This window comes from Camelus dromedarius, chromosome 12 (genome assembly GCF_036321535.1).
Source record: "Camelus dromedarius isolate mCamDro1 chromosome 12, mCamDro1.pat, whole genome shotgun sequence".
Taxonomy (NCBI): domain Eukaryota; kingdom Metazoa; phylum Chordata; class Mammalia; order Artiodactyla; family Camelidae; genus Camelus; species Camelus dromedarius.
The window spans coordinates 43,174,912-43,201,117 of record NC_087447.1 but is presented as its reverse complement, the minus strand read 5'-3'; the positions used below and the strand labels follow the sequence as shown (position 1 = coordinate 43,201,117).

Here is a 26,206-nt window from a genome sequence, read left to right as displayed (position 1 = left end):
AGGCTGCAAGGAGGAGAGAGCAAACACTGTCTGTCCCACTGAAAGTGAAGAGGGTTTTAAGGATGGTGCTCCCATGGCAGGGAGCTCAGGATTTGGGGTCCTACCATGGAGGTAGACCAGGGTCCCTGTCTGGGCAGTCTGGGGGCTCTCAATGGAGGGAAGTAACATAGGAGCCCAAGGAAGGAAGATTTTCATCTTGTCTCTCTTCATCTTAGGAGCCAGGGTATATGCTCTGCCGGGGAGGGGGACGACAGCCCAGTTCCCATTTCTGAGTGGGAGGAGCTTGGGGTTGTTTTGTTCCCCCCAACTTCGTCCCCCTAAAGCCCACCTGCAGCTCCCCTGCTTGGCAGCAGCACACTCTGGAGACCCATGCCCTGCTCCATGGGCCCCCTCCCTGCTGGGGACTAAGAGGGAGGGTCCCGTGCCACTCCCAAGCCAAAGGGAGAAGCCTGAAGTCTGTGTCAGTCATGCGATCAATGCAGAGTAACCTCCCCGGAAACATTCATAAGTTTAATCCACGCCAGTAATAAAATTGCATTACATTTCTCATAAAATAAATGTTCCCATTTATATACAGAAGACAGACTGTACAGGCCCAGCCTGGCCCCAGGAGGGATCACACACAGACGGGCAGCGGTGGAGGAAGGGCCGTCCCACCCATCGAGGACGGAGGCGTTCTAATCCGCAGGAGAGTGGCTGGCTGGCCAGGCGGGTGGGCAGGCGGGCAGATGGGCCTGGAGGCCAGGTGCCGGGCGTTACTGAACCTGGGATTCAAAGGTGCCATTGAGCTGTCCCTCCTCATAGTCCATCTGACACAAGATCATATTGTTCTTCAGGAAGAATTTGTCTCCCACACAAAATCTAGAAAATCCAAGCAGAGAAAGAGGCCATGGAGGGGTCCCAGTGGATGGTGGGGGCTCCAGACCTGACCTTGCCCAGCCCAGGAGGTGGATATATGGGAAGTGAGGTCCTGGCGAGTGTGCTCCTTGAACCTTCCAGAGGGGATCCCTGAAAGTCTCACGGCAAACACGGTCAGTCACTCTGGGTCAGCCCAGCCCTCGGCCAGGCCCTGCAGCCTAGGGTGTAGGACAGACAGACAAGCCTGGGCCAAGGCCTTCCATAGCCAGGGCTCTCATGGAGGTGGGGGCAGGGATGGAGTTGGTGGGAAGGTGTAGGAATAATGTATCCCAGTCCCAGAGAAGGAGAAAGAGAAGGACAAAGAAACAGGACAAGACCAAGAGGGGGGGAGGGGGGAGGGGGGAGGTGGAGATGCGGAAGGAGGAAGGGATAAAATGGCTCACTTTCCCAACCCTCTGTTCCCCTCCCCAGCTTAAGGAAGTGGCTCAGTGAAGGGCAATCTTCCTCTAAACAGAACCTGTGCTGTGGGCTTCCTAGAGCATCCTTCCAGGAGGAGGTGACTCTGTCCCGCCATCTTCTTTCCTATCCAAAGAAGGCCCTGCTTTGCCCCCCTGCCCCTCCCAGTCCTTCTCAAGTACTGGAGGATTCAGCTCCCCCTCTCAAAGATGTCCTCAGGGTGTCTGAGGCCTTTAGTGGGACCCCAGGGTCACAGCCACAGTCCCAGAAGATCCCACTTCAACCACCAGGTGGCACTGCAACTTCACCAAGCCCTCCTGGCAGCAGGTCTGGGCAGAGTCCCAGCCAAAGCAGTGTTCCCTGCAGGTCCCTCTGGACCTCACCCTCTGGGAACACTTGTATGAGCTCCTTCCTGAACTGGGGACTCCTGAGATACGGGCCTGTCTTCTGGGGCTTAGACCCCAGCCAGGGCTGAAGGGCTCTGGATCCTTAGTTCCCTGGGGCCTCCCACAGGACTAGGGGCACAGAGTAGGGGCCAAAAGACCAGAAAGAAGGCTGGGCTGGAACCAGAATCGCAGGAGTGAGTGACCGTTCCCCAGGGGAATTTCACCTTCCAGGTCTGGGAACCCTTCTCACCAGAACCTACACACACAGGGCACAGGGCATGCACACAGAACCCTTGTATATGCACATTTAAAACATGCATGCACAGGAATACTCACTCATCATGCACATACAGCACACCAAGACCCTCTTGGTACATGGGCATTTAAAAATACACGCATGGACATGACACGTACTGTGCACACAGTTCATGCTTGGCCCCATCCATTACATTCGCACAGAGCTGTACTCTCTCCAAACATGCATGTAAGGTATTGGAGTGCACACATATGGCTCCAGGGGTCAGGTATACATAAAACACACACATGCATATACACGCTCAAACAACACACACACACAGAACCCACATTTGCATGCACGCCTCCATGGGACCCTTGGTTTGTGGCAGCAGGTGCCAGCTGGGGTCTGCTGAGTGTGTTGGGTCTGCTATAGTCGGGCACTCACCTCTGGTTGCAGAGCTGGCAGGCAAAGCAGTCGAGGTGATATACGTTGTCCCGGGCCCGCATCACCATCTCGAAGGCTGGGATCAGCTTGCTACAGGCGGCACAGTTTCCTGTGGTGCCGAAGAGCCTGCAGAGGGAAGGGTGCAGAGGGTTCAGGGGCCTGCCAGGGAGCTAGGGGGGACAGGGGAGTTGCTTCCACCCAGGGCCCCACCTGCCTACACCAGAAGAACACTAGGCTGGGCTCTGAGCAAGGGCATACAAGCCTGAATTTAGAGGTAGTCTGCCGATCATGGGCTATGTGTCCTTAGGCCAGTCACCGAGTCTCTCTGAGCCTCATTTATTTCAACTGTAAAATGGGGATTAAAATACATCCTTCACAGGCTTGTGAAAACTTCTGTAAACTCAGTCACAACTCCTTTATTAAATGCCTACACAGTGTGTAGGCATGTGCCAGGCACTGTTCAAAGGGCTTTCCAAAGATCAACTCATTTCATCCTGACGGCAACTTTCTGGGGTGGTCTTTTTCTGCTACTAACTCATGGTGTGACTTGCCTAACTCCCTTTTTCCTCTTCTTGGACCTCAGTTAATCCCTCTTTAAAATGGGGGTGCCGGACCAGATGATCCTGTTCAAAGATGCTTCTAAAACAGTACTGATGCCAAAAGGAAGTTCCAAGGACATCTGGCACGATGCCTCTTTGGGGCAGGCACCCCTCCTTTTAGCTGCTGGTTGCAAAGCTCTAAGGACAGGGAGATCCCTCCCTCCCCATACGGGCCAGTCCTTGGCTGGACGTTCCAGTGGTCTGAGCCAGCCTGGCTCCTCCTTGCTTCCTTTCTGCACACTAGCAGAGCAAGCTCCAAGTGAGGCAAGGGGGCTGAGAGGTGGGTGGGAGGCCCTCTAATCCCTGATTTGTCCAGCTCAAGCTCAGGCGCCTGCAGATGAGCTTGGCTCCATTATTCATCGGCCTGAGCTGCCTGGTGGCTCAGATTAAAGCAGACAAAGGCTGGACCACAGCATCTGCCTGCCAAGAGGGGCCTTTCCTGCCACCAGTCCAATGAGCAGTGTCCGCAGAGGGAACAGGTTCTGGACAGCCATTCTCTGGGGCTGAGCTGCTCAAGGAAGCCCCACTTCCACCCCGGGCCACTGGCCTACCTGGCCCCAGTCATTCCTTGGTCTCTGCCAGAGCCCAGGAAAATATCTTCAGGCTCTAGTAGCTGGAAGGGCCCAGAGTGCTTGGGCTCTGCTCACAAGCCCATCTTGAAGTCCTGTGGTCTCGTCACGGGGTCTGTCGCCTCCCCTCAATCTAGTAGGTTCGGCCCCCAGGTGACATCCTAAACTCCAGACTTGGAGGTCCCTTCCAGGTCATTGAGGGGTGAGTCCCCAGAAATAGCCTTAACCCCTCCCCCTGGTTCCACATCTCTCCTCCAGCCCCAGCCAGGGACACTGAGACACACATCGTGGTTTACTGAACCACCAAAAAAAAAAAAAAACCAACTCTGGCAAAAGGCAGAAGTTAACAGAGAAGGTGCAGGCAGGTAAATCTTAGGCTCTCTGGGGAAACAGGGAAGCCTCCGCTGCTAACCCCTCCCTCTTCCCCAACATGGCCAGTCCTGAGCAGAGGGAGCCCCACCAAGTCCTGGCCCCGACCTATTAATTAATGCGATGGGCCTGCCGCAAGGCCCGGCAGCCACCCAGCAGCCGGCAAGGGAGCCAAATGCAGATGCTGGGTCTCAGCCAAGCCTCCCGCTTCGTGGCCTCCTTCCAACCTCGCTGATGTCACAGACGGCCTAAGGGAGGGTTAATTGGGGGAGGCAGCCCCAGGGAGTAGGATCCAGGTTGCGGGGGAGGGTGGGATGGAGCCTTGCAGGGAAGTGGTAGCCTTTTCACCATTCACAGAAGGGTAAACTGAGGCTGGGGGAGATTAGGAGCCAAGAGGCTCTGAACTCATTCAAACCCAGGTCTTTAAGCTCCAACATCAGCGGTTCTTTTTCTAGGGTCTGGTTATCTCCCAGGCATTGGGAGGTTGTCTAATCCCAGGGCCCAGCTGGAAGTAGGGGAGCTGGGCATCGGGGAGACTGAGAAGGAGACTTCATCAGGCCAGAGGGGCCCAGGGAAGTCAATGCTTCCCCACCTGCTCCTAGAAGCCCCTCCAAGGCATCCCTTCCCAGATTCCAGGGACAGGGTGGGTCAGAAGTGCCCACCCTGGGCAAAGACAGGGCCAGAGCCCGGCTAGTGCCCTTGGGAAGCTTCTCTCAGGTGCCCAATGGCTACAAAGGCCTGCCCAGGAACCAGGCTGAGCACCGAGTCCAAGGGGCAGGGCAGGGCAGGGGCGGGGATGAGTGCAGACGGGGTCCTGGGGCTACAGCAGGCAGAGGCGCGCTGACCTTGAAGGAGGGGCTTTCTGAGTGGAAGGGCTGGGGGTGCAGATGGGGCGGTGGGGGCAGCTCACCTCAGGTAGTCACGCCGGCATAGGATGAGGTTGGCCTTGGTGTAGAGGGTGGAGCCCACCTCGCCCAGGCGGCAGTCGCAGCAGGCACACTTGAGGCAGTCCTCGTGCCAGTACTTGTCCAGGGCCTTCAGCAGGTAGCGGTCCTTGATCTTGCGGTTGCAGCCCGCACAGCCCTTCTGCTTCCCTTTGGGCTGGACGGAGAGCATCGGCACACCTACAGATGGACAGAGGACAGACATATGGACACGGCGGGCCCCCCGACTCCTGGTCTTGGGGCACATCCCTCTGCTTTTCTTTGCTGCACCCTCCAGGGCTGGGGTTCCCAGGAGCCCTCACTGTCTCCCCAGCAACCACCTCCCCTGGCCCTGGGTCCTGTCTTGTGGGCTGCCTGGCATGGCCTCCTCCTCTGTCCTGTGATGGTCCCTCCAGAAGCTGCAGGAGCCCCGCGCCTGCTCTGCTGCAGGACACACAATGAGCCCCAAGGCTCTGTCCCCTAGCCACAGCAGGCCTGAGGTCTTCTCATGCAGCTACCATCCCACTGGCTCTTTCGGCAGCCCTAAGAGTGGTCTTTCGCCATGGGCTTGGGGTCCCCTAGAGCTCCAGAATCTTTTTCCACTTCAAGACATCTTCACACTGCTGTGTGCTGGACCATTTTAACCCAGTACGTCAGGCTACAGCCTCGTGGTCTATTCACGTAGAACTGCGGAGGCGTCAAGAAGAAAGCGAGATGCTGGTATGATACTCCCGGGTGGACCAGGAGCTCAGCAGCTCCTGGCAGGTGTGCGCAGGGAGGTAGCTGGGCCTCGCCTAGTTGGGGCTCTCTTTAGGAGTGTTTCTAGCTAGATTCAAACTTCCTACCTGGCCTGCTTGAGGGAGGGGAAGTTCTGTGCCTCTGCATCTGTACTCCTCCTAGCAGGATAAGAATCTCTGAGACGCTGGCCCTCTCCTAAAGCCATGTGAGCTTCCCAACATACGAGGAAGCGGCAAGTATAAAGGGCAGGACTCTTGGCATGGCCTTCAGCAGGGGGAGGGGCAGACCTCCCAGAAGGCCAGTGTGCACACTCACGGGCACCCCATGCACACAGGCACAGCGTGCAGGCGTGGGCATGTCTGCACAGAGGCACAGGCTCCTGGCCCCCAGTTCTGAGGCCACAGGGAGGGGCAGTTGAGAAGGAGGTGGGGACAGATGTCGTGTTGGAGCCTGGACATCCACGGAAGCCCTGAGGCTTGCGTGTAGTGGAGATCAGGCTTGGAGGGAAGTGCAGGGTCTCAGAGCCCGGCTGGACAGCAGGGTTGCCTGTGAGACTTGTCTAAGAGCTCCTCATAAAGGTGGTGGGGGTTGGCGTGGTCTTTCCCTGACCAAGGCCCAGGTGGAGGCAGGGGGCACCTCTGGAGGGAACAGCTTGCTCCTTAGTGCCTCCTTGATTTTCCAGCAAGCTCCTGAAGCCTGCCCTCCTCTTGGGCCCATTGTCTCCAAAGGAACCCTGTAGTCTCCAAGGCTCTGGGTTCAGCTCCCAGCCCCTGGCACCCCTCCTCTCCTTCCTGCCCCCCCCCCCCCCACTCTCCTAGCCCAGGGTCTGAGCTGCTTCCTTTCCCTTCCCTCTTCCAGGTTGTGACCCTTCCTCAGGCTTCAGGGGAGAACCGGCTTCCAAAGGACCTCTGGCTCTGAATCCACGGATGTCAGGTCAGAGGGGCCCTCAGAGTTCTTACAGGCAAATGCTCTCATTCTATGGATGGCAAAGCTGAGGCCCAGGCGGTCCAAGGGGCTGGTGTAAGCCACTGATCAAGCCAGCCCCTGGGGTCCTTCCTTCCTCCTATGCTTTTTCTCAGCCTCACAGCCTCCTCAGACTTCTCCTGGAGATGGGGTGGCTCTCTGGGACTCAGGAGCAGCAGGACAGGTGAGGGCCGGGAGGACGCAGAGCGGGCTGCCATGGGCTTGCTCCTTCCTCCTGCCTCCAGTCCCCGCAGGGCCCATCTGTTAGCTTGGAAGTTCACTGCCTAATTTCCTTAATGCAGCTATAAAGGTTAATTGGTCTGAGAGAGAGATGGGGCTCAGGATGACTCTGTCCCTAGGCCTGCCTGTATCTCCTCCGACCAGGGCCTGCCCTGTCACAGAGCTGTGAGTCGTCCATTGAGGCCAGCTGGGGGGCAGGCATCCCTGAAAGCCAAGGGGGCCCTGAGGGGCTCCTTCCAAGGCCTGGCCACAGACAGCAAGTGGGGGAGGGGTTCAAAGAGCTGACATGGGGAGGTCTGAGGGCTCCCAGGGTAAAACTACTGTCCTGGGGCTGTGGAGGGAGTGCCCAGCCAGCATTGCTATGCATATGAATTTGTTTGGAAAACCTCAGGCCAAGCCTCTATCTAGTCCCCTCAAGGCTGATTTTCCCCTTGCTCTTCTGGGCTGGCAGCATGCCTGGCTCCCTTCCCGGCAGTCCCGAGCCCTCCCAGGGCTCTATACTTGTGCTATTGCTGGCAGGGGCATGAGTGGCTGGGAACATCCTTACTCAGGGGATACAGCTGGCCCACTACCTTATTCCCCCAAATGAAGGAGCACTAGGAGTGTCTGTCCTGCTGCTCTATCTTCCATCTGGCTTGGCTCCTGGGTAGGCTGAGCCTGCAGAACTATGGACCACGTGGTAGCTGGCAATTCCATCACCGGTGGGACCGGCCACCTAGAGGACCCAGGGAGGCCACAAGGAACAAAGCCACATGCTCCCGCAGGTCCCCCAGGCTGGGCCTGGCACACAGCAGGTGCTCTGTAAAGCCTGCACACCCTGCTCTAGGGTGCTGGACTATGCTCCTGGCCCATGGAGAACTCTTAAGAAGCCATGTGGCTTCTGCCAGTGTCTTGACATCCACTGAGACATTGAACACCAGGGCCAGTCTGGCTGAGGAGGTCCCAGGGCATCAGGGTACTTTAAGCTTTCTGCCTGGAAAGGCTGAGGTCCTGGGAGAAGTCAAACTTACCCCTTCCTTCTTTACGGAACACCCACATTGTATGCTCTTACTGGGCTAGTCCAGGAGACTTGAAAACACTCCTGGAAAGGTGAAGGGGCTTTATGGGGGGGCATCTATAATCTCTTTCTCCCCATATAGAGCGGGATGCTCCCCAGAGGGTCCAGATTCTCCCTCCTTGTTCTGCCTCCCCAGCCTCCACCCAGCCTGCCAGTCGGCCCTGCAGACACCCCTTCCCTCCCTCCCTCCCTCCCTCCCTCCCCTGCCCCGCTCTGGGAGCTGAGCCTCGGGCCATGCACTTTCCATTAAGGAGATAGCATCCCTTTGCTGAAGTCCATTTGGGATCCATTTTAGTGTTATCTAAAAATCAAATCTACATGGTAATCCTTTTAATGTACTCCTGACTTTAGAAAAAACCAGCTTTGCGCTCCTTCAGGAAAGGTTTTAAAGCATTACCCAGTAATTACTACTCACCCATGAAAACACTGATATTTTACAATGGGCAACGTTTGCCCCTGCATGCGTGTGTGGGCTCAAGCTTAGGCGCACACATGGGACCCAGCAAAATAAACCAATTCACGCAGCCCATGTGTTCCCCCAAATCTGGGGGTATGAGGGGGATGACATCTGAGGGGAGATGGGCCAAACCCCTACCCCGCCTCCACCCTGGGCAGGCTGATGGTGGAAGGAGGCAGCCTCCCAGTCTGACTCATCTGGCTGCCAGACACTTACCCTCAGCTCTTTAATCTGGGGAAAAGCCAGACAGTCCGGGTGATCGGGAGGGACTGCCAGAGGTCATTCAGCATTTTCCGCACCCCTCCCCAGAGTGGTCTGCCGGGCCAGACCCAAGACCTTAGCAACTTCTGCCCACCTATCCCAGGCCAGCCTACCCCTCAGACCCGGCACTTGGACTTCTCCAAACTGCCAAGACCACTGGCTCCCGGTCCCACTGATGCCTCCAGTTTAGACAGAACACTGAGCTGGCTGTGGAGCATCCCATCCACCCTCCAGTGAGCTCCTCCGAGGCCAGTCCTCCTCCCCAGAATGCCCACCCCATCCAGGCCCGGGTAACCCCAGGTTACGCCCTGCGGCTCCCCTGCTGGAAGCCACTGTGGCCACCACTGGCCACTCCACCTGGCATTTGAGGCCCCCTCCCACATGTCAGTATGCCCTGCCTGGCACTGCTGGCTCTGCTCCCTGCAGAATCCAGGAATAATATCCCTTTCCATCCTGCAAGTGGATCCGGTTTGCTTTTGTCCCAGGGCTTTCCTTCCACCACTGCTCCAGGAAGGAATGCCTTACCCTGCCCACTGCACTCTTCCCCCAGAGGTCAGGGTAACAGCAGGGCTGAGGCTAAGAGCACAGACCGTGAACTCAGAGAGCCTACTTTCTAGTCTGGGAACAGGCCCAAGTAGCCAGAGGACCTGGCGCAAAGCCCTTCACCTTTCTGACGTGCATCTGTGAAATGGGGGCCACCCTCGTCTCCTTCCACCAGACTGTGCTGAGGAGAGAATCAGGTTCTGCACAGGAGGGCCCGGCACAGGGTCTGGCAGCCAGATGGGACCAGCAGACAGGAGCTGGTAGCATTGTTAATACGCTCTCTGGGATGCCTTCCCTGTTCTGACACTTGTTTTCTTGTTCTTTTAACTTTTTATCTTGACAACATTTCACACTTTCAGGAAAGTTGCAAGAAAAGAAGGAATGCTTGTGTACCCTTTACCCTGATTCTCTAAATATGAATGTTTTACCATATTTGTTTTATCCTTCCCTGTTTATCCACTTCCCCCACTCCCTTCCTATAATTTTTTCCCTAACTCCTTTGAGAGTTGGTTTCAGACATGAAGCCCCTGTACCCCGAATACCTTGGTGTATATTTCTGAAGAGCAAGGACATTCTCTCACATAATAGCAGTATGATGATCAAAACCAGGAAATGATCACTGATCCAATACCATTATCTAATCTACAGACCTCATTCAGATTTCATCAGTTTTCCCCAATAATATCATTTATGGCAAAACAAAAGTCTGGATCATGCATTTCATTCAGTTGTCAGGTTTAGTCTACTTAAATCTGGAGGGATTCCTAAGCTTTTCTTTGTGTTTCAAGACACTGGCATATGCATATTTATTTATTTATTTATTTATTTATTTATTTATTTATTTATTTATTTGGTTTAAGATTTTTTGTGGGGGGGGGAATTAGATTTATTTATTTATTTTTATTTTTTAATGGAGGTACTGGGGATTGAACCCAGGACCTCGTGCATGCTAAGCATGTGCTCTACCACTGAGCTGTACCCTCCCCCTAAGGCACTGGCATTTTTGAAGAGTGCGGCCAGTTATTATGGAGTTTCCTTCAATTTGGGTTTGTGTGACACCTTTCACCTTTGACTGTATGAACTTAACTCTCGGTCTCAGTCTTCTTTGTTGTAAAATGAACATGAAACCAGCACTCATCTCACAGAGTTTCCGTGAGGAATCCAGGAGTTAATACAAGTGAAGTATTTAGAACTAGCCAGACCTGGCAGTCAATAGTTAGCCCTGATTAGTGTCACCCGTTCAGCACATGGGGAAAGATGACCTTGGTCACAGCTCCATCTCAAGTCCCTATGACAGTGATGGACACATTTTAAGGAAAATAAACTGATTTGAATATGCCACCGTGGTTAAAGTCACACAGGAACTGGCTGGAGTCCGGCCTTACCCAAAGGACAGCCTAATGGTCACTGCAAATGTGTGCAGGAGGTCAGCCCCGTCTGTCCAACAGGGCGCTGCAAAGACCAGTCAGAGGAGAAGGGGTTGCTGTGACAGCTTAGGTGGGGGCAGCTCACAGCAGGTCCCTGTGTGCCCTGGGAAGCCCTGGGGGCACAGACAGGTGTGGCCTTGGGATTTCTCATCTCTCCATGTGCCTCAGTCTTGGTTCCACGCTTGTGCCCACACAGCACAACACAGCTGCCCAGCACAGTTCTGGGGCTTCCCTCTCTTACACTGGGGGCAAACAGGGAGCCTGGGCAGGGCTCTCTCAGGGTCTAAGGGCAATCTGCAGAGAGATGTCACTGGAACGCTTAGCAGTGCTCAGCTTCTAAGGGCTTGGCTCACAACTGCCTTATGAGACAGGTACCATGATTATTCCCATGTTAACAATGGGAAAAGTGAGGACCAGAAAGGCTGTGACTTGTCATGGGTCACGAGTTAGAATGAGACAGAGCTGGGGTTTGAACCCCTGCAGTCTGTCTTCAGGGCCTAACCACTGGGCTCATCTGCTCTGCTGCCAGGCTGGGTGCTGCTCACCCTGAGGTGCTAGCAGACCTGGGTGGGAGACATCACACCGACTAGGAGACACAGGAGGTATGCAGATGCAGGTCACACATGCAAACCTACGTAAGAGCACATATACTTTCACACGTACGTGTAATTGCACACTATGTCCAGGTGTGGGACCGTGTGTGCTTGTTCTCCCCACAACAGTCTTACTCCAGGCTGCCGCACAGGCCAGCATATAACAGGTGCTCAGTAAACTGCATGAAAAGACATACCCTCGCACCCAAGGACGTGCGTGCATGGGTGTGACATAAATATACACACATGTGCACGAATAATCACAGGCACGTTTACTGCCTTTTAAAAAACTGCATTTCCAAAAAGTGGACTATAGCTCAACAACTCTGATTTGAACCTAGCCCACAAGTGAGAGGCCTGGTGCTTTGTTCTCAGTGACCATTTTCCCACAGGAAATGGAAGAGCACGAGCCCCAAGTTTTCGCCTACATGGATCCATGCAGAGCAGCAGCAATGATCAGTCCCACAAAAGTCACACCCACGTCAGCTGCTGGGGGTGGGGTTTGGGCCCCTGCCATCTGCAAGGTGCCTGGAACTGGCTGGACCCCTGGCTGGGCCTGGAACTGCAGAGAAGGATCCCAAACAGAGCCAGCCAGTGGCCCCTCCTCAGCCTCCATCCCGTTTAATAAGGAAATTTGAAATTGTAATCTAATTCTGCCGAATCTCTTTAAATCTCGTTTTCTCCAAAGTCACTTCATTTCGCGCGGCCACATCCAGCCTTGTGAGAAGGCCTCCATTTCACACCGGTTTTATCTCCACAATTTCTCGTCTCACTGCACTCCTATCCCAGGGCCTTGCCACACGCCAGGCGAGGCCTGAACTAATAGCATTTCCTACTCATTTGGAATCAAAAGCCAACGAGAACAACTGTTGAGCCGCGCAGCTACAGCCACCTAGAGCACGCTCGTTACCGCCCCTCCGCGCACCCCTTGCGGGCACCTGCTCATTGGGCTGGATGAGAGAGGAAAGTGGGGCTCCCGGGGCCTCCCAGTCCCCGCTGGGGCAGGTCAGGGAGGCTGGGTGGGGAAGGGGGCTCGGCTGGCAGGGTGGCAGTCAGCACAGTCAGGGGACTGGCCCCTTTGACCCAGGCAGTGCCCCTCCAGGGGGTCCGGGAGAAGAGGCTGGCAGGGTGGTCCCTGCAGACAGATGGCGTTGGCTGGAATTCTGATTCCATCCCTTCCCTGCTCTGCCTCAATACGCTCACCTGCTAAAGGACGACAGCCCGCTTTAAAGGATTATTTGGAATATGAAATCAGATAACAGACACGAGATACTCCTAACAGTGCTTGACACAGTAGCTTAAAAAAGTCAGCCAAGAAAACTTACCTACGTCTGATGATGCAACAATTTTCTGCCTAAGTGTGCGCCCAACAGAAATGAGGGCTTATGGCCATTAAAAGAGGTGTGTGAGGATGTTCATAGCAGTGTTCTTCATAACAGCCCCAAACGGAAACAACACAGGTGTCCATCAACAGCGAACGGGATAATAAACCACGCTATGGTCATCCAATGGAAGAGGCCACAGCAATGAAAATGAAAGATTCACGGAGGCACACAACAGCATGGATGAATCAGACAGTGTAACGTGGAGTGAAAGAAGCCAGACACTGAAAGGTACACACCACATCATTCTACTTATACGTAATTCCAAAACAGGCAAACCAGATCCAGGGTGATGGAGGTCAGAATAACGGGGTGCGTTATCACCTGGCAGGAGGTGTGAGGAGGCCTGCTGAGGCCCTGGAAATGTCTTCTGTCTTGGGTGGATCTGGGTCATGTTTAAATGGGTGCATACATGTGGGAAACCACGCTGCACTGAACATTTGAGACTTGTGCCCTTTACTGCGTATACATTATACCTCAACAACAACGAAAAGACTAAGACAAAGACTCCTCGGTCCGGACGTCATATTCCTCTTCTCAAAACCCACTGTTCACCCAGCGCTCGCTACAGCTGTTGTCTCAGTGAATCCTAATATTAATCCTGATGCACTAAATGATTCCCCATTCAACAGAGGAGGAAACAGAGGCCCAGAGAGGTTCAGGCCCTTACCCGAGGTCACACAGCTGGAAGGCGGCAGGGTGGGGACTGGAGCCCTGGTAGGCCAGGCTCCAGAGTTCAGGTTCTCACCCAGCACACACCCTGTGGCCTCCCTGAACAGCCCAGGTAAAGAAGGTTTGTGGGGGCAGCATCTGGGTTCTCCTGTGCAGCCTAGACACAGATGATGCTAGGGTGGGAGCCTGGGGGACATGCTTAGAGAAGGGTCTGGGCTAAGACCAGGAGGAATGATGGCCCAGACAGGGCACTGGTCCCTGCTTTGGTGGGTCACAAGCCATTGTGTCTCACCTGTTGGTCCTTCAGAAGCTGCAGCTGCAGTGGGATCTTGAAAGGGCTTCTGGCAGGGCCAGAAAGGGGGCATGAACCAAAAATCTAAGGACAAAGGGGCTGGGAAAGGAGCAGGAAGGCCATTTGGAGGCAGAGCTGAGATGCTTGCTTTGCAGCCTTGAGAGGGACAGAGTAGTCTCAACGGGAAGGGCTGTGCTGTAAGGAGAGAGTTGGGGGCTCCAGACCTAGAGCCACAAATGTGAGGGGCCCATCAATAACTCAGGGCTTTATGTGCATGAAGGGGTCAGGAAAGGGGGCCCGGAGAAGGGCTCGGCTGAGGGCAGGAAATTTAAAGGGGGTCTAGCAAGGCGTGCCTTCTCTGAAGAGCCAAGTTCCTCCTGGTCCCCACAGTCTACCATGGTAGAGGCTCAAGGAAAGCACTGTCCAGTTGTGACCCCAAACGTCGGCAGCCACCGCAGCTGCGTCTGACCACAGGATAGCATCCCATGCTGAATGCCTGCTGCATGCCAAACGCTTTAAACCCACTCATGCTCACCCTCATCATGCCCCTGAGATCAGAGAAATCACACAACCTGCCCAAGAGTGTCCTGTGAGTAGCCAAGCAGGGCCCTGGACCTGGGCTGCGAGCCAGGAAGCACCCCACCCCGTTCCAGCTCTCTCCAGAGGCTGCGTTGTGCCATCTTCCTCCTAAGCCAGTGGGCAAGTGAACTTCTGCTGGGACCCCGCCAAAAGAAGGCTGCTCGGAAACACCCCTTGCAGGGCTGTAACCTCCAGAGGAACTACTTCCTGGGCAGGAGTCTGAAGCAGTAGGCATTTCCGCAGTGGGTTCTGGTGGAGGCAAACCTCCAGAGGAACCGTGTGTCCTGAAGCCCCAGCTTGCAGGGACCTTCCTGTGTGGGGAGGTGGAAGGGCTGAGGGGTTTCCACACACACTTTTTGGGTTTTTGCTGCTGATGGAAGCTGAGCCCAGCACAGCCCACAGTTGGGCAATGGCTTTAGGGGACCCAGTCGAGAACCTGAAGGGGGCTTGGATGATGTACCAAGAGACATGGGAGCAGGTGCAAACGGTATCTGAAGGGCACTTTGAAACATCAGAACTGCATGTGCTCTTTGGATTTTATCAGGGGAATGATGCCGAAGTTAACCGCACAGTTACATCCAGCGCAGGTGCAGGCCCTCTCTTCTCATTCTTAGGTTGTCTCTGTAAAGCCCTAGACATAACTAGAAGACAGCAGATCCAAAATAGGATTCTATATCTCCTCCCCAAAACTGGTATCTTTACCCAGACTTCCCGTCACAGTCCTAACACCGTCATCCACCCAGGTGCTCAGGCCAGAAACTCAGAGTCATCCTCAGATCTTCCATCATCCACATCCCCTCAACCCTGCTTGATCCCCATCCCACCTGCTTCTTTCCATTTCCAGAGCCACCACCATCTTTCACTGAACTATCAGCAAAGCCCCCCACTGGCTTCTTGTATCTAGGATCCACAATCCAACTTCATATAGCAGCTGAAGAAATCTTCCAAAACATAGATCAGGCCACTGCTCAGCTTGACACCCTTCCTGAACTTCCAGTGGGCTGGGAATAACATCCACATTCTTCATCAAGCCTGTACTATCCTCATGTGGTCTGGCTCCTCCCCCAAAACCCCCCTCCTCACCCCACCAGGTGCTTCCACCTCACTCCAGATCTCCCTCCTGCCTCAGGGCCTTTGTACATGCTGTTTCCCCCTCTGTAGAATACTCTTCCCTGTCTCTTTGTGTGGCTGGCTCCTTCTTATCTTTGGGCTTCAGCTTAAATGTCATCTCCTCAGACAGGCCAGCCTTGACCTCCTTATTTAAATGACTCCCCAGTCATTTCCTTCTGAGTTTTTATCACAGTTTATAATTATTTTACTTTTTTTGTGATTTTACCTAAGAAAAATGAGTGGTCTCTCTCATAAGAATGTAAGCCCCATGAAGGCCTATTTTGGGGGCCTGTCTCTCTTGTTCACCACCGTGAACCCCATAGTGGTCACTTTTAGGCCTCATAGTGGTCACTTCTGAACCATCAGTTCAGTTAATGAATGAAGAGACTGAGCAGAATCTATGCAGATATTATTGGCAAGAGTCTGCTGGCCAGAGTGGGCTGATGCAGATAGGTAGGCTCCCCAGAGATGGAGCCATAATCAGGCTTGGCTGCCCTGCACCACACACCTGTAGCCATGCAGCTCTAAGAAATAAATGCAGGTCCAACTGTGTGGTGCTCCCTAGGTCCCGCCTGCCACAATCTGGAATGTGGAGAGGACCATCCCAGGGCTCCAGCTGAGAAATGACTGCTCTTGTGCAAATATACTATCTACCCCTTAGATGAAGAGACAGCAATCCTGTCCTTCGGCCCCTGCAGACCCATGAGGAATGAAACTCTCTGTGCCTCCCCTTGTGCGTAAATACTCCATCCTAACTCTCAGGGGCTGGGGGGGTTGAGCGCAGGCATCTGTGTACCCTCAGCAGCTCAGTCTTTCCCTTTGCATCTGTGGCCTGGGCACCCCTCCTCCCTGGCACAGACCTAGCCCCGCCTCCAACTCTCCACCTGAGGGTCCTCTTGACTTAAAGATGCAGCCATTCCTCCCTCTGGGCCTAGTCTGAGCCTCTGGGGGCCAGTGGAGGAAAAAGCCCCTGAAGTTTGCTACAGAAGAACCCCAGGTCCAAGCCTTTCTCTATCTGTAGCCTCCCCCAAGCCCCATCCCATCCTGGGCTGCTGGAGCCAGCCCCTAGGTCCTTTGGCAGGATGCTTCTTGGAGCTGCACAGCTGTGGGGACCAGCGGGGAAGCGTCTGGAAGCTGCTTTCCCCAGACAGCAACTCAGCTGCTCCCTGGGTACCCGCAAAGCCCGCGTCACCCATGTAATGAAACAGGGCTCCCAAGGGGCCTGCAATCTCCAGAGGAGGAGGAGGGCACGGATTCTCAGACGAGTCTCAATTTCACAGCATCAGGGACGCGAGCACCAACGCGCTGAACCAGAAAACGAGAGTCTGGCAGGAGCTGCAGACACACCGTGAGCGCCAGGGGATCGGAGATTAGGGCCCTTCAAAATCAATTTTGAATTCAAACTTTTAAATGTGTTCTCCAGACACAAGAAGGGGACCCTCCAGGCAGGCTTGGCCTAGCCAGCTGCTGGGTCCTGCCTGCTTCTTGAAACAGCCAGGGCCCACCTGCTAGCCACTGGGCAGGGTAAGGGAAGGGAGGGCAAGGGAGCTGCAGGGAGAGGAGACCCTTCAGCTCTTGCAGACCCAGCACTGCCTGTGAGGTGCCTGCCTGAGGTGCTTTCCTGGGATTCCCACTGAGGTCTGGGGGGCTGCCCCCTCCTCCTTTGCAGACCTGGATGAGAACGGCTGAAGGCAAGGCCTGTGTGAGCCAGATCCCCATTCACCTCAACCTGGCTGTGGAGGCTCGTGGGGCCTCGGGGATGAAGCCATTATGAACACGAGCTTTAGAGCCAGACAGGCAGGGATTTATATCCTAGACCAGCCAAGGGCTCTCAGGGAGAAGCTCTTGGTTCCAAAGTGAATTTCCCTTCTAGAAACCTGATGGGAGAAAGCCTGCTGTGAGTGTCTTGGAGTGCAGGCCCCCTGAAGTGAGGGTGGTCTGAAGCCCCCATCCCACCCTCAGTGCAAAGGGAGAGAAAGTGTCACCCTGCGTGTGAGGCAGTAGAGCACCTGGCTGCTGGGAAGGCTGGTGTGGCCACAGGCTGCATTCTTCGAGGCCTGGCACCTGATGCCAGGGAGCTGACAATCATGCTGTCTGTCACCTGTCAGACTGCATGTGGCATCCTGAGTACCATCCCGGCCCGGCACTCAGAGGTGGACGGGGACACTCTGGGCGGTGGGCCTCAGCAGGGAGCTGAGCAGAACAGACTGCTCCAGTCAAATGCAGGAGGAGGCAGCAGGGCCTGCAAGAGGGCCTTGGGATGCTCTGGGGAGAGGATGCCCCTGGTATCCCTGGCTATGGGCCCCCTGCTCCTGCCTGGGTCCCTGCTCTGCCACATTCGTTCTTCTGATGGTACGAACAGCCCACCGCTGATGCCTTCCCATCTCTGGGTGGGGAAGCTGGTCCATGACAAGCCTGTCTGACCTCAATGACTCATAGCCACTGCCTGCCAGTTCCCTAAACCTGAGGCTAAGCCCCAGCTGTAAGCCACACTCCCGAGACAAAAACACAAGCTTCTGGGAACCATTCCTCTGCTGAGAGGCACCAGGAGGGGAGCCAAAGTCTTGGGCCCGCAGAGACCTCAAGGGGGCCCCTTCTGGAAAGAGGAGCCTGGGGAAAGGCTGGGGTCACCAGAGCACTTCTGGGTGAGAAGACAGGGACGCCTCAACCCCTCCCACCCCCCGGCTTGGGAGTGGGCTGCCGGCTCTGCAAGGAAATTACAACATGGGCCTGGGTAATGCTCCTTTTAGTTACAGCATAAACTGCGGCAATAAAGCGTACCTGGGGAATGTTTAGAGAAAGCACTAATGATTTCTTCCCCAGTGGTTAATAAATTCACTTCCAGATCAATTTGTTCACGATAGAGCCCGGCGAGCGGAACCCGCGCGGCGGGCACAGCCGACTGTGTCTTTTTCAGTATAAATGATTTATTACGATGATTAGCGGCACATAAACAATTTAAAATACAACGCTAATTAGTTTGGGGAAGAAAGGAGGGGAAAAGCCACCCTGCCTCTCTCCCCATTATGTTCTACTTCCCTAAGTGTGTACTTTTTAATTAAATCCAAATGTCACAATAAATTTAAAGTGTTTTATTACCATTCGGCTAACTAAGGCAGTCATGCAAGCCCTCCTCTCAGGCATCGATGGGCTGGGCTTGGGGTAAGGACTGGGGGTACCGGCAGGGCCTTTCTACAAACTCTCCTGGAGACAGGTTATTGTGAGACCCCTGGAAATTCCTCCTGGTTTCCGGCAGCCCCAGGCTGGAGAACACTGGGACTGCCCACTTTCTCTCACCTTCCTGGCCAGCCCAAGGAATGGCTCCTCCTTAACACTGTCTCTGACCAATGCAGAATCCAGCCACTTCTCCTCAATGATCCCATAGCACTCGGCTCCCTCTTCAAGCCCTCCTCAAGTGTGCTATAATCTAACACCTCTGTGTGCCTGGCATCGTGCTGGGCATTTCCTACACAACATCTTGCCACATTCTCCTTCCAGTGCTACGAGGAGTAATTACTGTTTCAATTTTGTGGATGGGGAAATTGAGGCTCAGAGAGGTGGAGCAACTGATCCAAAGTCACACAGCTAAAAAGCAGATATTTGTAAAGTCCTGATTCCTAGAGCACCGTTCTGCTGCAGAGCCCATGTCTTGCCAGGTCTGGGCCCTGACTTTCCAGCACCCAGGGTGGGGAATAGGACACAGTGGCTGCTCAGATAGACCTCTCCTTTGATAATGCCCTGCTTTGCCCAGAGACACAGGTGAGGCAGGAGTTCAGACCAGGGACCTTGACTCTGATGAGTCTGGGTTCAAGTTCAAGTTCTGCCATTGACCCACAATGTAAACTCAGTCAAGCCCTTTGGCCTCTCTGAGCTTCAGCATCCCCATCAGCAAAACTGGAGTAATAATACCCAACTCTCAGGGCATGAGAACCAAAGCAACTAAGGTGAGCAGAGTGCTTTGCAAGCCTTGACATGCTAAGTAAGGACAAATTACTAACAAAAGCCCTTGAGGTGAGCAGGGATCCCTAAGAATCCCATTTCACTGATAAGAAAACTGAAGCCAGCAGGGGAAAAGTTCTACTGAATCTTAGGAACCCAGGGGAACCAGACTTCAGGCAACCTCCTTTCCCGAAGCTCAGACAACCAAGGGTGGTTTCTCTCCTAAACACTCTTACACTGTTTATTCAAAGTTAAAAACAAATATCCCTAAACATAGAGTTACCATATGACTCAGCAATTCCACTCCTAAATATATACCCAAGAAAAATGAAAACATATGTCCACACAAAAACTTGAATACGAATGTTCCTAGCAGCATGATTCATAATAGCTAAAAAGTAGAAACCATCCAAATGCCCATCAGCTGATGAATGAATAAATAAAATATGGTATATACATACACATAATGGAATATTATTCAGCAATGAAAAGTAATGAAGTATTGTGATACACTACGATATGGATGAATCCTGAAAACATTATGCTAAGAAAGACCACATCCTGTATGATTCCATTTATATGAAATATCCAGAAAAGGCCAATCCGTAGAAACAGAAAGTAAATTAGTAGTTGCCAAGGAGAAGAGAGATGGGGAGTGACTGCTAATGGAGTTTCTTTTTAGGGTGATGAAAATGTTCTTGAACCTGATAATGGTGATGGTTGAACAACTCTGTAAATATACTAAAAGCTACTGAATTGTACATTTTAAAAAGGTTAATTTTGTGGCATGCAAATTAATTCTTGATAAAGCTGTTGTAAGGCAAAAGAAAACAAGCACCAACAAAACATTCCTTTGAGAAGAGGAGAAGCCAGTTCATAAAAATGAAGTCCTGGGGTCAGGGAAGGGTGCCTGGGAGGCCCAGCAGCCAGCCCTCTGAGAGGCCATGCCCTGGTCACCCCATCTCACGTCAGCTGCTCCATAGGGAAGGGCTCCAGTGCACCCCCGTACCCCCCTCCCCAGGCCTTCCCATCCAGATATCAGACTGTGCCCGCTCTTCTAGCCCTGCTCCCCAGGCAACCCAGACCCTATTGGATCCATCACTCTGACCCATTTGTTTCCACCACCGCATTCGTGTTTTGTCTTTCTAGATCTCTCTGTGTTGAAATTTCTGCATCCTCTGAGGCCTACGCCCTACGTGCAAATTGGGCATACTTGTGCGGGGAGGGGGTGGGGTGGGTCTTTTTTTCAGACCTTGAGCTTGTCCTACATTGGGTACCACAAGTTATGTGCACAACAGATAGGATCACAGTGAGGTCCTCCAGGCCCCCAGCCAAGGTTCAGTAAGAAATGCTGCCCCTTCCCCAGGCCTGAGAGCCCTGCCCCAGACAGGGGTGCAAGCTCAGATCCAGGCCAGAGGCCAGGGAGAAAGGCACCAAGCCTGCCTTTGGGTCAAATAAAAACCCATTGCTGGAGGGAGGGAACACAGTGCCAGGCTAGGGTAGCATTCTCTGTGGCTAATCTGAGAGGGTAACTCAAGGAGATGAAGTGTACTGGCTGGCAGGAGGAGCTAGGACCGGGCCGTGGCAGGGTGCACCTAGCTGCCCCTGAGTCTGAGGGGATGACCAAGGTTAGACTGAAGGCCACTAATGGCACCTCAGGCCTCATCTCATTCAACAGACCAGACTTTAAGCCTTCCACATGTGGGAACTGCTCCACAAAGGGGACAGGAAAGCTCTGGTCACTTCAGGAGGGTATCAGGGCTTGGGGCAAATACCCCTTTTCCAGGAGTGAGGCTGGCTACATGAGTCTCCATGGTTTCATCATGGGATGCTGTCCCAGAAAGCTGCCCCCTCAAGTAAACTATCCCCTAGTCTCTCCACACTCTCTTCCAAGGTCTTGTGGGGCCTGGGGCTTAAAGAACCTCTGAAGGGTAGGGGATGCCAGGAGGAGGGGTGGCAGGTACCCTTTACTTTATGTAGTCACTGTGTTCTCACCAACAATTCCTCAGGAGGGCACAGTGCTGCTCACCTGGCAAAGCACCTAAATACATTTTCTCCCATGTGAGTTCTGTGCAGGGGACAGGGAGGATGCTCTGGGACCTAATTTATGTATGAGGAAACTGAGGCTCAGAGGGGCTTAGTGGCTTACCGAGGGTCACACAGCAATGTGTGACAGAGCAAGACCTTCCTGAGATCTCACTGTCAGAGGATGCAGAGGAGGACTGGAATTCAGGGTCCATGCTTATTCCCTTCCCTCAGGCTCCCTTGCCACCCTGCAAGCCAAAAGAAAGCCACCTCTGCAGAAAGTTGTCACACCCCCCTGCAATTCTTTGAAAGAATTATAAAGAATTCAGATCTGCATATGTCTGGGCTGATGCTATGGGGTTATTCTCCTCTGGGGGGAGAGAATCCAAAGCCTTCACCCTGGAAGGGAAGGCACAGCACAAGGGAATGTGGGCCACAGAGGGGAGAGTGGAGGGGGCTGGCTGGCTCTCTAGGCCCTGGGCAGCCACGCAGGAGTTGTGCCAGGTCAGGAGGGACAGCTCATGCGGAGGCAAGACCTTAGACTCAGTTCCCCATGGAAGTGCTCTCAGACACAAGTCTGCTCTTCTCCGGCCAGTCCTACTCATATATAATCAGGGGATGGACTGTATTAGGTGCAGGTAAGGGTAGGCAGATGTAGCTCTTTCCCAGAATCAGGAGCTTTTGTGGAAGCCAGTCTGAGAGAGATAACTGGCCCAGGGTTGGGAGGACCACGAAACACTTGACAGATCACGTGGGATCACAGGAGTTTGGAAGTGGGTAGCGAGGCCAGGCTGGACTTGCTGCTTCCCCACTCTGGTGTGTTCCTTCCTGCCTCAGGCCCACGGGCTCGGGCTCACTTCTTTGCAGCCTGAAAAGTCAGGATCCTGGTCCCCTCATGGGGCAGCCACAGAAAAGGAAGTGGGAAACCTCAGGCCAGAGCTGGGCAAGGCCGGCAGCGGACTCTGGGACAAAGGTGGGGAGAGGTGGGCTTGCAGCCAGGGTCTCCGGTCTGCCTTCCCTGGGGCTCAGCTCCAGAAGCTCAGGCCCTGAGATGGGTAGCTGAGGTGCTCTACCCAGGATCTCTACCACCAGGACCTCAGATAAGCCCCCCTTCCCAAGGCCACAGCTCTAGCCATGCCCTCCACCATTTCCTTCCCAGACTTCCACTGCCTCCTCTCTGACCATCTGTGAGACAGGAGGGAAGGGGCCAGGGCACAACCATTAAAGGAATGACATAGCAGTTAGCACCAAGATGGCAGAAGATTCAACTCTCAGCAGATCTTGAGGCCCAAGATGGCAGGAGATTGACTTCCAGTAGACCTGGAGCTTCATTCTATGCTCATTGTAATACATCAGCATGGTAAATGGCACTCCCACAGGTGCCATGATAGTTCTGAGGCTAACCATGAAAAGTCAAAAAGTGGGCAGTGGCCCAATTCATGGGAATCCCAGCCCCTCCCCAAAGTAGTTAGAATAATCCTCCCACTTGTTAGCATATGAAGTAACCAAGCCCGTAACAACTAGCAACCCGCACCTCATGGCCTCTCACTCCTTCACCTTCTGAGATGGCCCACACTCTGTCTATGGAGCATGTATCTATTTTTACTTTAACCACCACCTCCCGTCTCCCACACCTCATGGCCTCTCTGGCCTTCTGGGATGGCCTACATTCAGTCTATAAAGTGTGAATAAATCTCTGAAAAAATCTACTTTTACTCAACTATGGTTTACTCTTGAATTCTTTCCTGTGAAGCCAAGGACTCTCACCTGATGGGGCGGGTCCCAGGTGCTCGCCTGGGAACTAGGACATGGCCATCCTCTTGTGCCCCATTTTCCTGTATCATCTGAACCCCCCTTCTGCACACTCCCTCTCTTCCCCTCCAACAGGCCCAGACTGCAAGCTTGAAACGAAGGAAACGTCAGGAAGGCAGGAAGCAGCAGGGGGCAGTCTGAGGCTGGAGGGGGTAGGGAGTGGTCACCCTATAAAGCTCAAAAGGAAGAACCCTTCCCCTCTACATCATGGCTGTTTTTTCTGCCCCTTGTTTTATCCCCACCAGTTATTCTCCACAGACTAGATGTCTAATAATACATTTTGTCTTTGTCCCAGGTTCCTGGCACAGAGCTCCTAAAACCCTAGGAATTTCCTAAGGAGTCCCTTTTGAGCACCTCTAAGTTTCTGCTAATGAGGCAACTTAGGGTGGAGCCCCTAGATGGTCTCCAGATGGGGCTGGTCACCAGAAAGACCAAGGGCTTAGAGGGTTAGAACTTTCTGCCCTACTCACTCACCTCCAGAAAAGGCAGGAAGGTGGTTGGAGATTAAGCTCTATACAAAGTCTTGAACAAGATTTGATGAGCTCTGGGTTGTTGAGCATATCCATGTACTGGGAGGGTGGCGCACCTCAGTTTGATGGGGACAGACGCTCCTGTGCTCGGGAATCTTCCAGACCTCACCCTACACCTCTACACCTACCTGTTCATCTGTATCCTTTATCACATCCTTGTAGTAAACAGGCAAATGTAAGTAAACATGTCCCTGAGCTTTAGGAGGCATTCTAGCAAATTATCTCACCCGAGGAGGGGGTGGCGGGAGCCCACTCTATAGCATGTTGGTCAGAAGCACAGGTGACAACCTGGACCTGTGATTGGTGTCTGAAGTAGAGGCAGTGTTTGGGACAGAGCTCTTAACCTGTGGGATCTTATGCTATCTCCGGGTACAGTGTTAGAATTGAGTTAAGTTTGTAGGATACCCAGTAGGGACTGCTGAGAACTGGAGAATTGCTTGGTGGTGCTGGAAAACATTCCAGGGTAGTCCAAATGATCTTAGTAAAATGGAAATCTGTCCACTCTCTCGGATAAAGGAATTCTTATGATTCTCTCTGCTCCCTTCCCGACCTCCTTCGACTGTTAACTCATTTGTTCACAGGTCATTCCACAAATACTTACTAAACATCTACTACTAGGGGCTAGCCCCTAACACCTATATGTTGATAAAAAATTATATCAACATTGGTGATTTTTCATCAAGAAAGTAGTTCTTAAGAAGCTTCATTAAGTCAGTTTGATTCCTTGATCAATTTTCTATTCACTAGTGATAAACTATTTCCTCTCCTTTCTCCATTTTTACTTAACTGGAATGATTTTTCATTAGCATCAATTATTTTTAAATTTTTAAGTGACTGTTCTGTTAATGATCAGTTTTGGGCTCAAATCAAATCTTACAAATTAAAGCTTTTGTTGTTCTTGAGATTTCTTTTGTAGTAATTGTTTCTACCAGAAAATATTTCCTGAGCCAACTTCAGGGGATCTAAATTTTATCGGGAAGACTTTATTCCTCTGTCAATTTTTAGTCAATAACATATTTTGCCAGGTGCGGTCTTTGCTGTTGCCAGTTTTGCTTTGTGTTAATTATTTCAACCAATGTAAATTTTTTTCTGGCTCATTTTTTTCTTTACATTTTCAATAATACTAATGAGATGTTATTCTCGTGTAGAAGGCATATTTTAGTACTGATCTGATAAAGCATTCTGAGGACAAAAGAGCAGTGTGAAAACATCCTAGGGGCAAAAAGGCAGGTCAAAACATCATGCTCTGCACTTGGGCTAAGTACCAGGTCAGGACCTGGTGCCCGAGGTAATCCTGCTCACTGTCCTCTACTCCCCTGGAGCCCCAGCCCCTCCCAAGATGCCTCGCAGCTGCCTGCAAGAGACAGCCTCTGATTGACAGAAAAAGAGACAGGGTTCAGCCCTGAAATCCCACCCCAGGGTGGATGTAGCCTCTGTTGGGCCCCAGACTTTTCTACTCAGAAAGTATCTCAGACACTTTGCTAAGAGAGGAAGTAGATGCTTCTTGGAACTTAGTCCTGCCCCACCCTGAATAAAAGAAGGTAATTGACCAGGGTCCTCTCAGATCTGAGGCTGTGACTTTTGCCCACTGGCCTCCAGGCTTTGGGCCTGCTACAGGCGTCCCCTCTGCATCCGAGTTGCTTTGGGAATAGCCAGGGATGGGAGTGTCCACCTGGACTCAAATATGGCCAGACCAAGTGTGGAGGGCCAGGGGCCACAGATGCTCTCACCTAGGACCTCCACTTCTGACCCCAGGAGCCCAAAGAAAGACAAAGAAACATCAACAGGGTGGTTTCTTTCTCCTGGCCTTGGCCTCACCCCACCCCATTCCCCACCAACGGTCATGTCTCCATGGACAGTACCACTAGGCATCAAATGGCCAGTGACCGGTGAAGCATAAATGGGAAAATGTAAACCCAGAGAGGGGAAGAGGCCTGCTCAGGGACATACTGTGAGCTGGTGGCAGGGTCAGGCTGAGGATGCAGGAGTTCTGGATCCCGGTGCTGTGCTCCAGCCCATAGGAGAGCCTCCTTCAGCCATGTTCCCAGGGAAGGATCTACTGAAGTGGCCTCTGCCCACGTTGCCTCTGAGACAGTGGCCCCACCTGGCCTGGCAACAGCTGGTGATGGGTGGAGGTCCTCAGTCCAACAGCTGTGGGGAGGCTGGATCAGGAAGAAACCATTCTCACCTCCACCGAGGTTATGGTCACCACTGAGTGACAGGAGAGGTCCTGAGGTAATGGGTGGCTGCTTTGCAAGTTCCCAGTAGCCTTGGCAAACCTACCATCTGCAAAAAAAGACATCCAGCCATTCCCACCTCCAGCTCTGTTCCCTGTGTCTGTTTACAGTTAGTGCCATCCCCTCTCAGCACCAGGTCCTAGGAGGGCCTGCCTGGGAGTGTCTTCATCACCACTTCCTCCACAGGCTCATGGCAGGCAAAGGCCTGGTTCTCATCTGAACTCTGTCACATACCAAATTGCTGGGCTATCCCACACAAGTGTCTTTCCCTCTCTGAGCATAACCCACTCCTTTGCAAAATGGGGCTAGTGTTTGATCTCCAGCTTCCCAAGGGTACTGTGAAGATGAAATAAAAGGCTTTGAGACATCTGTGGCTTCCCTGGTATGAGGTGATGCAGGAAGCAGAGGCACTGGGCCTCCCGGGGATGGAGGTGATTCATTCTCTCTGGGGGCAGCTAAACTATTGGACACCTGGAGCCCGAGATGCTGTTCTAGAGGCTGACCTCT

At 53.1% G+C, this 26,206-nt stretch overlaps 1 protein-coding gene across 2 annotated transcripts in view; it reads right to left on the bottom strand.

Annotated features, from left to right (window-relative positions):
* Positions 1-489: 489 nt before the first annotated feature.
* Positions 490-26,206, bottom strand: part of LMO1 (LIM domain only 1) — a 39,557-nt gene continuing 13,840 nt past the window's right edge. For both annotated transcript variants that reach the window (XM_031460099.2, XM_031460098.2), the window contains 3 exons: positions 4,830-5,043; positions 2,383-2,508; positions 490-861 (listed from right to left, as the gene is read on the bottom strand). In XM_031460099.2, coding sequence (XP_031315959.1) covers positions 756-861; positions 2,383-2,508; positions 4,830-5,043 — 446 coding nt within the window. In that variant the 3' untranslated portion in view covers positions 490-755. The remainder of the gene's footprint in view (positions 862-2,382; positions 2,509-4,829; positions 5,044-26,206) is intronic.